The sequence below is a fragment of the Plectropomus leopardus genome, chromosome 2 (assembly GCF_026936395.1).
Source record: "Plectropomus leopardus strain MGB_pleo_1.0 chromosome 2, ASM2693639v1, whole genome shotgun sequence".
NCBI lineage: Eukaryota > Metazoa > Chordata > Actinopteri > Perciformes > Serranidae > Plectropomus > Plectropomus leopardus.
In genome coordinates this window covers 12,838,017-12,856,829 of record NC_142177.1, presented here as the reverse complement: position 1 = coordinate 12,856,829, position 18,813 = coordinate 12,838,017, and the positions used below count along the sequence as shown (strand labels likewise).

Below are 18,813 nucleotides of genomic sequence, written 5' to 3'. Positions count from 1 at the left end.
CAAACTATTTAGGTACCAAGTATTTTAAGGATTAAAAATCTCTTGTGAATCTGTTGAGGCAAAGTTATACTGACTTCTTGACAGGGGTAAAGGGCTTTAGGAAGGTTTATTGGCAATGCTCCATTCCACTTGGTTTTTGAAGGTTTTTTTATTCTGTTCTTACTTTTCAAATATTTCACCAAATGGATTCTTAAATTGATAAAATCAGTACAGTAACTGAGTGATTTAAAACATGTAGTAGAAGGTATGCTATGCGCATGTTACACTGAATTCAACCAACAGAGGTCAGAAGGGCAGAGTTTTAAAGTGATTATCTCAATTTAAAAATCTAAAAAAAGGGTCAAAGAGTTAAGGAGGGTCAGTCTAAAGACCAACATTATTGCATTATAGTTTTGTATATCATCATATGGGTATTAATATGGGTAAACTTGTTCGAGTTTATTATAGCACAGATTTAGATGAAACATTTTGTTTATTTATGGGTTGAAGTAGTACTAGTAATATTTGTATCAACTTGTATTATATTGTGGTCTTTGCATAACTACGACATAGGTTCTAAAAGATCGTTTGAAAGAAACCTACAAAACATATTTACAATATAAAAACCTTGAAAAGATCTTGAAAAAGCATACAAAAGTAACAAAGAGTATTGTATTTTAACAGTAGTAGTAACAGTTTTAGGAGTGATCAGGAATTTCTAACCTCTCTTATATGCACCAGTACTTGCACTTAAAAGTTTTTTTGGAACAAATTTAAGCTGTCTAAGTCATTTTGATCAGCGATGTTAAGGTTTCTCTTTCTCAGGCTTTAGGTGTTAACGTGTTGATGGTGTTGTAATTAAGATCTGAAAATAACATGTTATTTTTTAAAAATAGCATCAACTGCATGCTGCTATTTTGTGTCTTTGTATAAACCATTTTGATCAGCAAAGGTAAGCTTTCTCTTTTTCTATTTTTTTGACTTTGTAAAGAAAGGAAAGGGCTTTAAGAGGGTCTGTAGGCAATGTTCCATTCAAATCTTTTTTGTGCTGCAGTGCACGTTACAAATGTTAGAAGACATGAAAACTGTTCTGTTTTAGTGTTTCTTATTAATACTATAGTTTCTTGGCTTTGTCCAAAGATTTCTGAGTATGAACAATTGAAAACAAATTCCTTCAATTAGGTGTTTTATAACTTTTTAAACTAGTGTCTTCTTATATCATGACATAAGAAAAATATATTTGATGGAACATTGCCAAAGTGTTAGGGTTTGGGAGGGTGAGACCCTCTTAAAGACCTTTTCTTCTATTATGAAGAGTTACACATAAGAGTTAAGATTGTATGTTTAATTCATTCACAAGTTGAAGTAGTATGAAGTAATATTTGTACCAGCTCTAATAATACTGTGATTGCTGCATAAACAACTGCAGTACTAAAAGAACTTTTAACAGAAACTTACAAAATGTATTGACCATCTAAAAATAATCTAATTAAAATCGTAAAACATGCAAAAGTTATCCTGAAATTTAACAGCAGCAGTAGTTGTGTTTGCATCAGGAGTGATCAGAATTACTAATAGCTCCGGTGTTGCCAAGCAACAGTAAAAATTCTAGCTAGGGCTGTCAGCATTAATGCCTTAATCACAATGTGATTAATGTTAGAAATATACTGTGTTATTTTTTTAAAAAATCACATTAATTGCGTACTGCTTTTTTTGTCTGTTTAACACAACAAACACACCCTGACTCATAGCCAAGTCATACAGAAATTTGGAGACTCATCTAAGAGAAAGTTCAGTGTTATTAAGTATCAAAAGCTAAAAATAAATAGATTAATACATTAAAAGAACATTATACAATAAAAAAAAGTAAAAGACGAGAAGATAAATGTCCCTTACTGACTTACTTACTTACTACTTGTTTGTGGTTTAACATATACTGAACTACATAAAGAACTTGAGAAGCCCCTAGCAACTTATGGTTCTGTTAAACGTGTATTGCTAATGATGGTCCAAAATTAAAATTTCACCATCACTCAATAATAAAGTATGTGCACACAAAAGCCCATAGTGTGGGAGGATTGGCAATGGTATCACCGAGAGACACACATGCAGCATTAACACCAGCTTATGCACAGAAGTTACCAGTCTCTGCCAAGAGTCCTGCAATGTCCCCACCTGCTTGAGTGGATTATCGTTATTGTTATCTCTTGAAGCAGTTCTGCAAAGGCTGCTGGTATAATGGATTGATTACCAAACTTCAGCTGGAGCAAAAGACAAAGATATCACCCCCTTTTGCTGATCTAGTTCTCTGTTTGGGACAGAGGAAGACAGACAAGCAGCAAAAGGCACTTGTATGAAGAAGCACCTTGGACTAAATGAGCAAAGCTCCACTAGTCCAAAGCTTCACCCTGCAGCGCTTAGTCTGACTTAGTTACTGCAACTGAGGAGGAGATTGCAGAGACTGAGCTGCTGAAGAAACAGATTGACAAACAAGTCCAAATCACTGTCTTGCAGACTAAGACTCCTTTTAAAGGTTGGACTGTCAGACGCAGCCTGCTGTCTTGAAACAACACCATCACCTAACCTGTCTCTTTAAATGTACATCCACTCCAAAGAGCCACTCTATTCTGGCATAGGGTACAGCTCAACCAGGGCAAGTAGCAATGGTGACACCCAGCTGTCATTGTGAACGGTGTCAGCCCTCCCATTGTGTAGCAATATCTCATCCAACTGCCATGCGAGCCAGTGAAACCATGTCTCCGGTGCACTGTTCATGTCAGCTGTGGGCATTTTTGGGAAAAATCCCCCATCCTACCAGTGACTCCTGTTAACTTGCAGCTTTTAAGCCATTTATACTAACCTCCATGAGACATGAAAAACTGTAGATAATCTGCTGCCTTTGGCTACTGGTGTTAAAAAGCATGTTAGCCCTCAAGCCTTGCCATCAGTGTATGACCAGCTATGTGATTGAGTTTATGGTTCAGTATACGACGGAGATGAGCTGTTTTCCAAATTCATGGGAACGCTGCAAACAATGATGAGAAGCCTTCTAACTACGTAAACTTCCTGCAAGTCCTCTAGAGTGCAGTGATTAGAGGAGGGGGTATCACAAAAAGTGAACAGAATCATTATGTGTTGAAGCAGTTCTACTAAGGCTGCTTAGATAATGGATTGAGTAACGACCTTCAACTTGAGCAAAAGAAAAAGATAACAATTTCTGCTGATCTGGTACTACTGTTTGGGACAGAGGAAGACAGACAAGCAGCAAAAGACAACCGTATGAGGAAGCCCCTTCAACTTAATAAGCAAAGATCCAGAGTTCCAAAGCTTAAACCTGGAAAGCTAAGTCTGACTGTATGCAGCATTGTAACACCTGAAGAGGAGATTCCTGAGATGGAGCTGCTGAAGAATACGATTGACATACAAGCCCAAGTCACTGTCTTGCAGACTAAGACTCCTCTTAAAGGTATGCCTTAGCACTCTGAGGCATCTGAAAACAATACACTTAAAGACAAAGATCGATTACAGTCAATCTCAAGTCACTGTTATGAAGACAGCAGGTCATAGAACTAAGAACAACCTGCCAGCAGCTGCTGAGCTTAGCAAAGTAAAGCATCACTAGTCTCTCCCAGCAGTTTACATGCAACATCGCCACCTGCAATAGCGGACTATTAGACGCAACCTGCTGTCTTGAGATCCACACCATTACCTTGGCAGTCTGCTACATCCCACATCCAGTCCCAAGAGCCACTTTCTTCTGGCACAGTGTACCGCTCACAAAGAGCAAGTGGTCATGGTGTCAATCCTGCAAAGGTTCATCCAGCTCTCACTGTGAATACTTTCAGCCCCCCTGTTTTGCAGCAAGAACTCATCCAACAAGCCATGTCATCCAGTGAAGCTATGTCGCCAATGCTCTGTTCATGTCACCTCTGCACATTCTCTGGGAAGATTCCCCGTCTGACCAATGAACTGGACTTTGACACCTGGAGAGCAAATGTTGAATATCAGCCTCTAATCCATTCATTCCTCACCTACATAAGACTTGAAAGATCATGGACAGTCTACTGCTTCTGGCTACTGATGTTATCAAGCACGTTAGTCGTCAATCCTTGCCATCAGTGTATTTCCAGCTACATGATTCAGTTTATGGTTCAGAAGACGATGGAGATGAGCTGTTATCCAAGTTCATGGGAATGGTGTAAACAATGATGAGAAGCCTCCTAACTAACTAAACCTTTTTCCAGTCCTCTTGAGTGCAGTGTTTAGAGGAGGTGGTATCAACGAAAGTGAACAGAATCATTATGTCTTGAAGCAGTTCTACTAAGACTGCCTGGATAATGGATGGAGCAACGATCTTCAACTTGAGCAAAAGAAAAACGTGCCCTGGCTGAGACTGAGCTGCTGAAGAATCCAATAAAAAGACAAGCCCAAATCACTGTCTTGCAGACTAAGACTCCTTTTAAAGGTGAGGCATCTGAAACCAATACACAGATCGCTGACCTTCAAGCTCAAGTCACTGTTATGAAGACAGCAGGTCATAGAACTAAGAACAACCTGCCAGCAGCTGCTGAGCTTAGCAGAGTAAAACATCACTAGTCTCTGCCAGGAGTCCACATGCAATGTCGCCACCTGCAATAGCGCATGATCAGATGCAGCCTACTGTCTGGAGATCCACACCATTACCTGGGCAGTGTGCTACATCCCACATCCAGTCCCAAGACCCACTGTCTTCTGGCACAGTGTACCGCTCAACCAGGGCAAGTGGTTATGGTGTCAGTCCTGCAAAAGTTCATACAGCTCTGACTGTGAATGGTGTCAGCCCTCCTGTTGTGCAGCAAGAACTCATCCAACATGCCATGTGATCCAGTGAAACTATGTCTCCCATGCTCTGTTCATGTAACCTCTGCACATTCTCTGGGAAGATCCGTCCAACCAATGAAATGGACTTTGACACCTGTAGAGCAAATGTTGAATTGCAGCTTCTACTCCATTCATCCCTGACATACAAAAGACATGAAAGATCATGGACAGTCTGCTGCTTCTAGCTACTGATGCTATCAAGCATGTTAGCCCTCAATCCTTGCCATCAGTCTATGTCCAGCTACGTGATTCAGTTCATGGTTCAGTATACGATAAGGATTAGCTGTTGTCCAAATTCATGGGAATGCTGCAAACAGTGACAAGAACCCTTATGACTACCTAAACTTCCTGCAAGTCCTCCTGACTGCAGTGTTTAAAGGAGGGGTATAACAGAAAGTAAATAGAATCATTATGTCTTGAAGCAGTTCTACTAAGGCTGCTTGGATAATGGATTGAGTAATGACCTTTAGCTTGTGGAAACGAAAAAGATAACAACTTTTGCTGATCTGGTACTACTGTTTGGGACAGAGGAAAACAGACAAGCAGCCAAAGACAACCGTATGAGGAACCCCTTTGGACTAAATAAGCAAAGCTCCAGTGTTTCATACCTTGCAAACGGCAACGCTTAGTCTGACCGCATGTAGCCTTGTAACAACTGAGGAAGAGATTCCTGAGACTGAGCTGCTGAAGAATCTGATGGACATACAAGCCCAAGCCACTGTCTTGCAGACTAAGACTCTTTTTAAAGGTATGCTTTAGCATTCTGAGGCATCTGAAAACAATACACTTAAAGACACAGATCGCTGACATTCAAGCTCAAGTCACTGTTATTAAGACAGCAGGTCATAGAACTAACAACAGCCTGCCAGCAGCTGCTGAGCTTAGCAGAGTAAAGTACCACTAGTCTCTGCCAGGAGTTTACATGCAGTGTTGCAACCTGCAAATAGCGGACTATCAGACACAACCTGCTGTCTTGAGATCCACACCATTACCTCGGAAGTCTGCTACATCCCACATCCAGTTCCAAGACCCACTGTCTTCTGGCACAGTGTACCGCTCAACCAGGGCAAGTGGTTATGGTGTCAGTCCTGCAAAAGTTCATACAGCTCTGACTGTGAATGGTGTCAGCCCTCCTGTTGTGCCGCAAGAACTCATCAAACATGCCATGTGAGCCAGTCAAACTAAGTCTCTCATGCTCTGTTCATGTCACCTCTGCACATTCTCTAGGAAGATTCCCTGTCCGACCAATGAACTGGACTTTGACACCTGGAGAGCAGATGTTAAATTGCAGTTTCTAATCCATTCATGCCTGACCGACATAAGACATGAAAGATCATGGACAGTCTACTGTTTCTGGTTACTGATGTTATCAAGCATGTGAGCCCTCAATCCTTGCCATCTGTGTATGTCCAGCTACATGATTCAGTTTATGGTTTAGTAGACGATGGAGATGAGCTGTTGTCCAAGTTCATGAGAATGGTCCAAACATTGATGATTAGCCTTCCAGCTACCTAAACTTCTTGCCAGTCCTCTTAGCTGCAGTGTTTAGAAGAGGTTTATCAGAGAACCTGAACAGAATCGTTATGTCTTGAAGCAGTTCTTCTAAGGCTGCTTAGATAATGGATTGAGTAACGACCTTCAACCTGAGCAAAAGAAAAAGATAACAACTTCTGCTGATCTGGTACTACTGTTTGTGACAGAGGAAGACAGACAAGCAGCAAAAGACACCCGTATGAGGAAGCCCCTTGGACTAAATCAGCAAAGCTCTCGTGTTCCATAGCTTGCAACCTGCAATGCTTAGTCTGACTGCATATAGCGGTGTAGCAACTGAGGAGGAGATTCCTGAGACTGAGCTGCTGAAGAATCCTATTGAAATACAAGCCCAAGCCACTGTCTTGCAGACTAAGACTCCTTTTAAAGGTATGCCTTAGCATTCTCAGGCATCTGAAACCAAAACACTTAAAGACACAGATCGCTGACATTCAAGCTCAAGTCACTGTTATGAAGACAGCAGGTCATAGAACTAAGAACAACCTGCCAGCAGCTGCTGAGCTTAGCAAAGTAAAGCATCACTAGTCTCTGACAGAAGTTTACATGCAGTGTCTCCACCTGCAATAGCCAACTATAAGACGCAGCCTGCTGTCTTGAGATCCACACCATTACCTAGGCAGTGTGCTACATCCCACATCCAGTCCCAAGACCCACTGTCTTCTGGCACAGTGTACCGCTCAACCAGGGCAAGTGGTTATGGTGTCAGTCCTGCAAAAGTTCATACAGCTCTGACTGTGAATGGTGTCAGCCCTCCTGTTGTGCAGCAAGAACTCATCCAACATGCCATGTGATCCAGTGAAACTATGTCTCCCATGCTCTCTTCATGTAACCTCTGCACATTCTCTGGGAAGATTCTCCGTCCAACCAATGAAATGGACTTTGACACCTGGAGAGCAAATGTTAATTTGCAGCTTCTACCCCATTCATCCCTGACATACAAAAGACATGAAAGATCATGGACAGTCTGCTGCTTCTAGCGACTGATGTTATTGAGCATGTTAGCCCTCACTCCTTGACATCAGTGTATGTCCAGCTACGTGATTCAGTTCATGGTTCAGTATATGATGAAGATGAGCTGTTGTCCAAATTCATGGGAACGCTGCAAACAGTGACAAGAAGCCTTCTAACTACCTAAACTTCCTGCAAGTCCTCCTGACTGCAGTGTTTAGAGGAGGGGTATAACAGAAAGTGAATAGAATCGTTATGTCTTGAAGCAGTTCTACTAAGGCTGCTTGGATAATGGATTGAGTAATGACCTTTAGCTTGTGGAAACGAAAAAGATAACAACTTTTGCTGATCTGGTACTACTGTTTGGGACAGAGGAAAACAGACAAGCAGCAAAAGACAACCGTATGAGGAAGCCCTTTGGACTAAATAAGCAAAGCTCCAGTGTTCCATAGCTTGCAAACGGCAACGCTTAGTCTGACTGCATATAGCGGTGTAGCACCTGAGGAGGAGATTCCTGAGACGGAGCTGCTGAAGAATCTGATGGACATACAAGCCCAAGCCACTGTCTTGCAGACTAAGACTATTTTTAAAGGTATGCCTTAGCATTCTGAGGCATCTGAAACTAAAACACTTAAAAACACAGATCGCTGACATTCAAGCTCAAGTCACTGTTATTAAGACAGCAGGTCATAGAACTAACAACAGCCTGCCAGCAGCTGCTGAGCTTAGCAGAGTAAAGTACCACTAGTCTCTGCCAGGAGTTTACATGCAGTGTTGCAACCTGCAAATAGCGGACTATCAGACACAACCTGCTGTCTTGAGATCCACACCATTACCTCGGAAGTCTGCTACATCCCACATCCAGTTCCAAGAGCCACTGTCTTCTGGCACAGTGTACCGCTCAGAAAGAGCAAGTGGTCATCATGTCAATTCTGCAACCGTTTATCCAGCTCTCACTGTAAATGGTGTCAGCCCTCCTGTTGTGCCGCAAGAACTCACCCACTGTCCACTGTCTTCTGGCACAGTGTACCGCTCAACCAGGGCAAGTGGTTATGGTGTCAGTCCTGCAAAAGTTCATACAGCTCTGACTGTGAATGGTGTCAGCCCTCCTGTTGTGCAGCAAGAACTCATCCAACATGCCATGTGATCCAGTGAAACTATGTCTCCCATGCTCTTTTCATGTCACCTCTGCACATTCTCAGGGAATTTTCCTTGTCCCAACTAATGAACTGGACTTTGACACCTGGAGAGCAAATGTTAATTTGCAGCTTCTACTCCATTCATCCCTGACATACAAAAGACATGAAAGATCATGGACAGTCTGCTGCTTCTAGCGACTGATATTATCAAGCGTTAGCCCTCAATCCTTGACATCGGTGTATGTCCAGCTACATGATTCAGTTTATGGTTCAGTATACGATGGAGATGAGCTGTTGTCCAAATTCATGGTAACGCTGCAAACAGTGATAAGATGCCTTCTAACTACCTAAACTTCCTGCAGTGTTTAGAGGAGGGGTATAACAGAAAGTGAATAGAATCGTTATGTCTTGAAGCAGTTCTACTAAGGCTGCTTGGATAATGGATTGAGTAATGACCTTTAGCTTGTGGAAACGAAAAAGATAACAACTTTTGCTGATCTGGTACTACTGTTTGGGAAAGAGGAAGACAGACAAGCAGCAAAGACACCCGTATGAGGAAGCCCTTTGGACTAAATAAGCAAAGCTCCAGTGTTCCATAGCTTGCAAACGGCAACGCAGTAGCAGTGTAGCACCTGAGGAGGAGATTCCTGAGACTTAGCTGCTTAAGAATCCAATACAAACCTAAGTCACTGTCTTGCAGACTAAGACTCTTTTTGAAGGTATGCCTTAGCATTCTCAGGCATCTGAAACCAATACACTTAAAGACACAGATTGCTGCCATTCAAGCTCAAGTCACTGTTATGAAGTCAGCAGGTCATAGAACTAAGAACAATCTGCCAGCAGCTGCTGAGCTTAGCAGAGTAAAGCATCACTAGTCTCTGCCTATTGCAATGCAATAGCAGACTATCAGATGCATCCCACTGTCTTGAGATCCACACCATTACCTAGGAAGTCTGCTACATCCCACATCCAGTCCTTAGAGAGTCCTTCAAGACAGAAAAACCAAGGTCATTGTGCTGAAGAAAGGAAGAACTGCAGATAAGTTCCACTTTTTTATTTCAGAAACATCAATTCCTATCATCTCTGAAAATCCTGGGGAAGATCTTCAACAGCAGCCTCAAGGATACAGCTTCCATTAAAGGCATGAATGCACTAACATGGAATTCTGCCAAGGACCCTGTGGCCTTTGCTTCTCTGTGAATTTCCCATTTCTACCATCAAAGACCAGGGAAGGAGAAAGGAGTCAGTACCTGAGGAGATGGCTGGGTCTTCCAAGACGCTTGAGCAGCATCACCCTCTATGGAAACACATGCAAATTACGGCTGCCCCTTAAATCCATTGAGGAGGAGTTCAAGGTCTTGCGCGTGAGGGAGGTGCTGCAGTACCATAAGTCCAGTGACCCTAATGTCACAGGGGCAGCGGTATAGGTCAAGACTGGCAGGAAAAGGAGAGCAGAGGCAGCAGTAGAGCAAGCAGAGTCACAGTTGTGCCAAGGAGACCTGGTGGGAACACTGGCGAGAGGAAAAGCTGGACTAGAAACCAACACCTGCAACCCCTCAATATGACAGGACTCGGGGAAAGGAGCGATGGCGACTGGTTTAGAAAGAGGTTAGAGCTGCAATCGAGGAATGGTCCAGCAGAGCAGTGGGACAGGGGCAGCTTGTTAAGAATTTTTGGCTGTATTGCACTCTGGTTTTGTTATGAATCATTCACGGTCCAAGTCTTTAGTTTGGCTTTGTATTTTGTTTTTTTTTTCTTTCTTCCTATTTTTTTTCTATTTTCTCCTTATTCAAGCGTGCTGCTCGGAATTGTCGGTTGATGTTTGTGACAATGATGGTGCCTCTTTTCTGGAGATATTTAATTAAGGTTATACTGTGTATATACCATGGACTGTCTGTTATATTATAAACAGTCTATGATATTGATGCTGAATTTTCAGCCCACAGGCCAAATTTGGCCCCTGGCAGGGTGCTGGGTGGCCCCCAAACCAGTTTGTAATTCACAGTAAATAAAGTGATTCACATTGGGATTTTTTTTGTACCTGAAGTATATAAGGTGCTAGAGTGTATAAAATAGCATAAAAATAAAGTATGTTTATCAAAAAAGTGCCAGTGGAGGATCCTCTGCACCACCTGACAGAGTTACACCTTAAACTAATGTAATGTCCTAATATCTTAGAAATGTCCATTTAAGGACATTTGAGATATTGGGATATAACATTGAGAGAGAAATGTCCTTGAAATGTTCTAAAATCTAGAAATGTCTTAAAATCCTAGAAATGTCTTAAAATCCCAGAAATGTCCTAAAATCCTAGAAACGTAAAGTGATTTACATCAGGTTTTTTTGTAGGCTACTTTTAGTATAGAGCTTGTTTATCAAAAAAAGGCCAGTGGAGGATCCTCTGGTCGTACAGTGTTGCACCCTAAACTAATGTCATGTCCTAATATCTTAGAAATGTCCTAAAATCCTAGAAATGTCATATGATCCTAGAAATATGCTAAAAAAATCCTAGAAGTGTCATACAATCTACAAAAAACGTATGGGGCTGCTTTGGGTGGCCCTTGGCCTCTGGTCATTTCGCAAAAGTGTCCCCCCTGTTAGTGTATAGCCTGCCGAAATGCTTTTGGAAGACGAAGAAGAGGCAAGTTGAGTTTCCCTGGTCTATGATATGAACCAGTTTACAAATACCAACAGAGGGTGGTAATGCACAATTTCGTTCACTAGCTACCACAATCACGAAGAAGAAGAAGAAGAAGGAAAGGGGGCAGGCAGCTGGTGACAGCCGAAGTGAGCCGCTCCCCCATCAGTGTGAATCAACTGAAGACATTATCCGACAGCTCGGTGTAAATACAGTAGTAACGTCCACTATTCACGGGAGACGCGTTTTACAACTTTGAACCGATTAGCTGCTTAGTTGTGGATGTCAGTTCAAGTAACGTTGTCGTTGGTGCAGATGGCAAACTGAGTGAACACTGTTGCTTCGAGTTTTAGCATAAGTAAGGTTGACGTTAGCTATAACGTTAGGTACATAGCAGGCAAAAGCTAGGTCAGTGTTTACGGTTGCGGCGAGTAGCCCGTTGGTTTAGTCTGTCACGTTATCGACAAAACGCCAGGTGGTCAGGTACTTGGTAAAGATGGGTGACATAAACCCATCGACATCCCACGTCTTTCAGTCGGAGGTAAGTGTGTTTGTGCAACTGTTTTACAGTGAGTAGTTTGCAGACATGGCTAACGGCGTTAGCAAACGTCAACTTGTTCGAGGTTGTCACTGCACTGTGTAGCAGCTGCTCGTTGGTTAGCATTAGCTTACTGCGCTAATGTTGTCATAATGTTAGCTCCGGGCGCTGTAATTAAATAAGTTATATGCGCAACGCATTCAGTCAATCTTCGTTCAAACTGTCAGCTACCACCACTTAAAGTTGTCTTTAAGAATATGTCATTACTTCAGATGGTACTTGGTGTGATAGTGGACGCTAAAGCTAGCATAACGTTTCATCGAAAAGAAAACATTCCATCATCATTGCGAAGCATGCTAACATTAACGTTACCGAGCATCGCATTCATGCCATCTGCTTTTATCTTCACGTAACTGCAACAGTTGGCTAACACTGATGCTTTTATGTTTCCCCGTGACTTTTGGCCGTCTTTAATGCGAATTTATTCATTGCTTCATAGTTTTGTTTTGCTAGTGAAACTCCACCGACTCTAGCCAGCAGCTAGCTTCTTAGCGTTAGCATTTAGTTACTTATTTGCTGTCTGTTGCTAGCCGACCGAGCTAACATTAGCTGTCTTTTTTAGTTGGTTTATCGGTGGGGGTGGGTGGGAAGATTCACTGACGAGTCTAAATAGAAAAGCGTTTAAGCGATCAATCAAACCTAAGCATACGTTTGTCAACATGGTATTTTCCTTTTAGTTTCGTGCTGATTTGTTGAATCGCATCGAGCCGAAGGCAAGTGTCCGTTTGTAGAATTACGTTTAAGTACCGATCACTTGGCATTAATGTCAACGCCATGTCGAGATGCATAAATGGAGCAAATGTTTCAATGACGTGACTGTGTTTCAGGGTTTCAGTCCGCCATACAGGAGGAGGAGGACAGTGGAGGATTTTAACAAGTTTTGCACTTTCGTCTTGGCCTATGCCGGTTACATCCCATATCCACAAGAGGTGAGTAATGGAGCAGTTACTGCCTGAAGCTATACTTATCTTAACATGCAATCTTTTAATTACGATGCACTCATTTTAAAAAGGTACGGTAAGTGAATTTTGAGGACTGTTGTGTTTGGTTACAGTATGTTTTCCAATGTCAATCAAAGTAAGAAACTGCTGAGAAACTGCCATGGTAAAAACCTATACCTAACCTAAAAACCTATTTTAAAATAGACTGATAAAGAAAATACATAAATTGGACATCAGAATTCTAAAAATCATCACAAAGGAAAAAAACACCATGTTCAAATCAAAATGTTTGTAGTAAATTCATGTGTACATTTAGAAGAAACTGAATGGACTTTATGGCCACTGGGAAAATTGATAGACTGATTGTAAAGGAAGCACATGTGTAAAACTTGAGGCAGATATATATATTGACCACAGTATCTTGACATCAGTTCTGATAATTCATACATATCTGTTATGACTGATATGGAGTTGTCTACACTTTTTGTTGGTGGATGTCATTGCCTTGAAAGTTGTTGCGAAACGCTTGGCATACTGGCAAGTACGTCACATATCTTTTATTTAATCTTGATTTGTGTTGACTCAGTAAATTGGATATGAGATCTTGGGTTCTCTTTTTCTCATTGAATTGTGTCCTCTGCTTGGGGACAGGGAGGCAAATAGCCAGACCATGAGATTATCTTAAACTGATATATTTTTTTTGTCTGTAGTTTTTCTGGCTCTACATATTTATTTTAGTTTCAGCCTGCCCTCTGTTTAGTTCTAACCTTTTCCTTACCATTCATGGAAAGAGTACTTCTTTTGTATGCAAGATTTCAGTTGTGACTGTAAATGGTGTATTTTCATGGCCTCCTGTTAAGTTTGCTAGATCGGTCTGAGTGTCTGTTACTTTAAGATTCCCCTCTCACCTGTTTGTCACCTGCTAATCTGAGCCCTCTGTTGTATGTGAGGTAGTCCTGTCAGCCTACTCAAAAAAAAAGTTTGTTTTAAGATGGAGCTTTTAATTTTTACATAATGTTGGAAAGTTTAATGAATAACAATAAATCATATGTTTATTACAATCGAACACACCATGGTCACATGAAACTGTCAGCGAACTATGGGGGCAAAAAACAAACCCGCAAAAAAAGCAAAAAGCGATATGATCATTCATTAATCGTAATCAAAGTAAAATGTTCAAGTAATCGTGATTCTAATTTTAAGTATGAGGATCGCACCTTTGCTTGGAGGAAATTTTAGTAACTGGACCTTCTTGAATTTTAGTTGAATAGGTCCGCCAGCTGGTGACGCCTGTTCTACAGAGTATTTGTCATGTTCAATGTCTTACAGAAAATACATATTTAAACCAAAGTTAACCTTATGATATCTTCATATCTCATTTAGGAGTAAAAGGGAACCTTCAAGCTTGACAGAAATAGTGATTTGATGTATATCGTGATATCAGTCAATCAATCAATTAAACCTTTATTTAAGACTCGGGAAATCATTGAGGGAGACCCTCATTTTCAGTGATGCCTAGCATGAACAACGCATTAAAACATAAGCAATCAAAAGAAACAAGAATCATACAAAGCAACAAACTAATAGCAATAAAAATAGCTAAAAACAGAAATGCAGAAAAATGACATGATAAGATGTAGAATTTATAATTGTAGAATTTATAATATATATAATATTTATATATTTTATTTTATAATAATAAAGCAATTACACTCGATTAAAACAAGATCTGAAATAAGGTATTTGAGTACCTGTACTGATAGAAGAGTGTCCATATATATAGATATCAACTGATATGACTAAAATTATCATGATAAGACTTTTTTCCATACTGCCCAGCCCTACCCATATTCCTCCCAATGGCACATCTTTACAGATGTTGTGGTTGAAAACATTGGTTTTGGTAAAAGCATAGTCATTAAAACATGAAGCCCTGTCCTGTTATCAATGGAGGTTGCTTTTACATTGCTGGGTTACAGTCTGTTACACACACCATTTATTCTAAATCCCAACAGGTAAGACCCTCTGGGTGGCAGGGATATTCTGATATTCTGGTTAAGTTTTCATGGTCCTCATAGCTTCATCAAAGAAGAGACAACAAATTTGAAACCCTTCTTTCAATATGAGTGCAATTTCTTTTGTCAGAACTAACATCAGACAGATTAACTTCCTCATCCTCACTATCAGCGGCAGAGATTTATAGATTGTGAATAATTTTGGTCAACTTCTGTATTTTCCTTAAAAGGTCTCTGTCACCATGTAGCTCTTCTGGTTCTCTCTGATGCATGCTAGATTAGTTGTCATTTCTGCCCCTCTGTTTATAGACACTGTCTGTGCTGATACTCAGTGATGGTTTTATGCGCCAGATTTCAGTGCAAATGCAAATACAGCTAAGTTGTTGTCACGTTAAAATGAGAATTCACAGAGATCTGAATTAAAGAAGAAAAATGTGAGATGATAAACAGTGTGGCCCAACATTCAAGCTGTGATAAGTTATGACAGTACTTAAGAATTTCCTGCAGTCATATTACTGCTCACTCTTTGAAATTGATTCATAACACCATCCATGCTGTATTGTTGCACAATTGAATTTCTGACACTCTCCGAAGTGCCTGAGGACACAGTGACACTCATTCAATTAATACCAATAAAAATTATATCCAAAGTCAGCCATCGTTTGAAGCCACACATTGCCCACACACACATACATTTAAACTGGTACAGTTTATCATGCTAATCCTTGGCACAAATGCATTTATTGATTGGTCATCTTGAATCTTACAGGAAATGATCATCTTATTGTTGAGTGGATGAATCTGTAAATCACCATCTTTACATCTGGATGTGAGTTTGCACTCACTGACCCCTTCTTCTCCCATTTATTGTTACAGGACTCTCCTCTGCGCAGTAGTTCCAGTCCCCCTAACAGTACAGGCAGCACAGCTGACAGTGATGGCTGGACCCCCAGGCCACCAACCTCCTGCCCCCAGCGCCCTCCCAAGGTCCCCCAGGACAGGAGCAGGAAACGTCCACAGCCAGGAGCCTCATTGTCTAGTCACACCAAGAAAGACGTGAGTTAAATTGATGTCACATCATTATCTTAAAATGTTCACCTTCATCTTTTTAAAAATGCGACTCCCCGCTTTCTCTTCTGCAGCACACATTCACCACCCTGCACCCAGATGACCGCAGGAAAGCTGACAAGCTGAAGAAGAAGAAAAGGAGGAAGGAGAGGGAGCATTTGGCTGGTGAGGAAAGTGGGGTCCAGCAGGCCCACTCAGCAGTCCCAGAGCTGCAGTACCCCATCTCCTTTGGTGGCCGAACGATCAAAGAAGAGCCTGAAGATGATATCAGCATTCCCCTCCGCCCCCAGCGTCTGCCTAGCCCAGCTCCCTGCAAAGAGGAGCCCAAGGAGGAGCGTCGAAACTGGGATGGTCAAGACCTTGAAGAAGGGGTGGTAAAGGTACAGAAGGTGGAGGGCATTCCAGGGAACAGAACGGTGTTCCGCCAGGGGAAACAGGTGGTGTTCAGAGACGAAGATGGATCAGGAGAGGATGAGGACATCATGGTAGACTCAGGTATATATATATATTCATGTATATATGTGTATATATAGGTGTATACATATATCACATTGTTATAATTGCTACAACTTCACAATTTTGAAGTGACCAAGCTTAATTCAGCGTTTGTTCTCTCATGTCTTCTCAGATGACGACTCGTGGGACCTGGTAACGTGTTTCTGCATGAAGCCCTTTGCAGGTCGCGCCATGATCGAGTGTAACAAGTGTAACACCTGGATCCACCTGTCGTGTGCTAAGATACGCAAGAGCCACGTACCAGAGACGTACGTGTGCCAGAGCTGCCGAGAGTCACACGGAACCCCAGATGCCCGACGCTCCCACCGCTCGCGCGTAGGCCCACGTAAGCATCTGTTAGACTGACCCCAGGCCAAACACTGAACTCTGACCCCTTCCATCCCCACTCCCCCCCTCACCTGCTGGATTGACCCTTCCTCGAATTCAGGTCTTGCACCCTTCAGTCTCTGTCCTTCATGGCCAGCCATGAACCCACATTTTCTATAAACACTTGGTGGACCTATCCCAAGCCCTTATCCCATTAGAGAACAGTTTGAGTGCTATTTTAGATTTACTAAGGTTTGTTCCTGCTTCCCTACAGACTCTGTGCGTAAGGCAATCACTGAATGGATGTCGGTCTGTAGATGACGTTAGCATAGCAGCAAACCTCTACTGTTGGGACTTGGTGTCTCGTGAACACTGGAAACATTTGAACTGCCATATAGAGAGAGAGAGTACCCTCACAACTGCCACCCACTATGGTGCATGCTGGGATTTGTGGGAAAGACAGTTTGCACTTTTCTCACTTTTTTAAAAATAATCCATATGACCTTTCTGTCACAGGGAGGAGTACGTCTTTCTGATGAAACTGGATTTTGATTTCTCTTAGATGCCTCTATTAATGTTACACAATTAACCGTTAAAAATGAGAAAACAAGTTAAGCCTTGTGTTAATTGCTTCAGATGGTGCTATAGTATTAAGCTGAGGTATAATCCAATAGAACAAAGATGTAGGATAAGAGACTAGAGTCTGCATCTGCTTCATCTGTTTGTTGTTCTGCTTTGTTATTTAAGACGTGAAAGAATATCATTAAGGCCTGATGCCTGTACGTACAAGTGATCCGAGCGTTTGTTCTTCTCCCTTCTACTTCACAAACTGTCTTCCAGCCTCTGATACACCTCTAAATCAAAAAGTCACTCGGCCACACATGACGTTTTCACACAGTTTGCTTTACAAAGATGTTAAAACAGTGTTCTTGTTTCACCAGAATTCTGGTCCTGACAAGTTTTTTTTCTCATAATAAATAAGTTGTTAGTTCACAGATTTAAAAAAAGCCAGATATCTGATGACAGTTTTCAGTAAAGGTGTTTTCTGTTGTCTCTGTTCAGAGTTTTTGCTGAATTTTAAGGTGGGATTTGACAGTGGTATTGTTTATAAATACTTTTATTTTCCAAACTGTTATTACAGTCACCTTTGTTTTCAACTGTTTCATGCTCATGACAGTTTTCAGAGACAAATATATCTACAGAAGGGATTTCCCTAGGACCGTCCTGTTTAAGTATCAACAGAAAAAAAAGCTATTGTAACTGGAATAGTGTTGTTAGAAAGATTCTCTCAAGAGTCCAGTTGAAATTATGCATGAATGTGTGTTTGTTTGAATGGTTGACACTGTGTGAGGATGTTGGCATTGCATGTGCTGCTACAGCCCAACTAAGCTTCTTGGTTTTTGGTCTTTTGTGAGATGGAGAAATTGATATCTGCGAAAAACCATGGGCAGGGTCAGTTTGTTTTGTTTGTCTCTGAAGGGTCAGATCAGAAGAACAGATCTCTGTCTCTTATCACCTCTCACTAATGTTTTCACAGCAGTATTCAGTTACTTCCATATGCAGCGAGGTTAAGGGAAAACATGTTTATTCAGGGCACTTTTCCCCTAAAAACTTGCTGGAAATTGGATTTTAAGCTTCGTTATTCATGTGCCATCTGCTGTTGTTTCCGATTATATAAAAGCCATACTGTAGTGATTTTCGACTCAGAAACTTTTATATTAGTCCAGGATTGGATTTTACAATGCAGAATCAATGACTTGACTGGGGAGCAAGTAACACACACAATGAATGTTTGGTATGTAAAGAACACAAGAATTTAGACAAGAGTTTAAAGTGGTTAGGCTCATCTCTGCACTCTTGTCTTCTGCTATTTACAATTGCTGGTTAACTGGTTTGTACCCAGCAATCACCAGATCTTAAAAAACATCAGGTTGTGATGCTTTTAAGACATTTCAAGACCTAAAATCACTTGCTGTGCTCAGGACGTTCATGTCTTGAAGAGAACCTGAAGAGACATCTTCAGGCACAAATTTATAAACCTTAGTCTGCATCTTGAAGACATCATTGTAATTAATGTTAACAATGCTCATTGTGATACAGCTCGTTTATTCTGATCTTGGGTTGTCCTTTCCCCTTATTGAGAAAGCGTTGTCTGTACTGTGGTGCAAACTGTTTCTGTGAAACTATTGTAAACTATTGTAAATAAAGAGTTACCATTTTAACTTTTTGCTTTTTGTCTTTATAATATTACAGT

The 18,813-nt window shown here is 41.2% G+C and overlaps 1 protein-coding gene across 1 annotated transcript; it reads left to right on the top strand.

The window, feature by feature from the left end:
• The first annotated feature begins 11,270 nt into the window (after window positions 1–11,270).
• Window positions 11,271–18,781, top strand: phf13 (PHD finger protein 13). Its single transcript, XM_042507849.2, has 5 exons — window positions 11,271–11,656; window positions 12,541–12,642; window positions 15,546–15,725; window positions 15,812–16,232; window positions 16,366–18,781. Exons 1-5 carry the CDS (start codon window positions 11,612–11,614, stop codon window positions 16,596–16,598), a joined length of 981 nt encoding a protein of 326 aa, XP_042363783.1. The 5' UTR covers window positions 11,271–11,611; the 3' UTR covers window positions 16,599–18,781.
• Window positions 18,782–18,813: the final 32 nt, after the last annotated feature.

Excerpts from the sequence above, each read along its gene's own strand:
- phf13 (XM_042507849.2), top strand. The coding sequence starts at position 11,612 with ATGGGTGACATAAACCCATCGACATCCCACGTCTTTCAGTCGGAG. Across the intron at positions 11,657-12,540 it reads CCCACGTCTTTCAGTCGGAG|GGTTTCAGTCCGCCATACAG; the intron begins GTAAGTGTGTTT and ends ACTGTGTTTCAG. Across the intron at positions 12,643-15,545 it reads ACATCCCATATCCACAAGAG|GACTCTCCTCTGCGCAGTAG; the intron begins GTGAGTAATGGA and ends TTATTGTTACAG.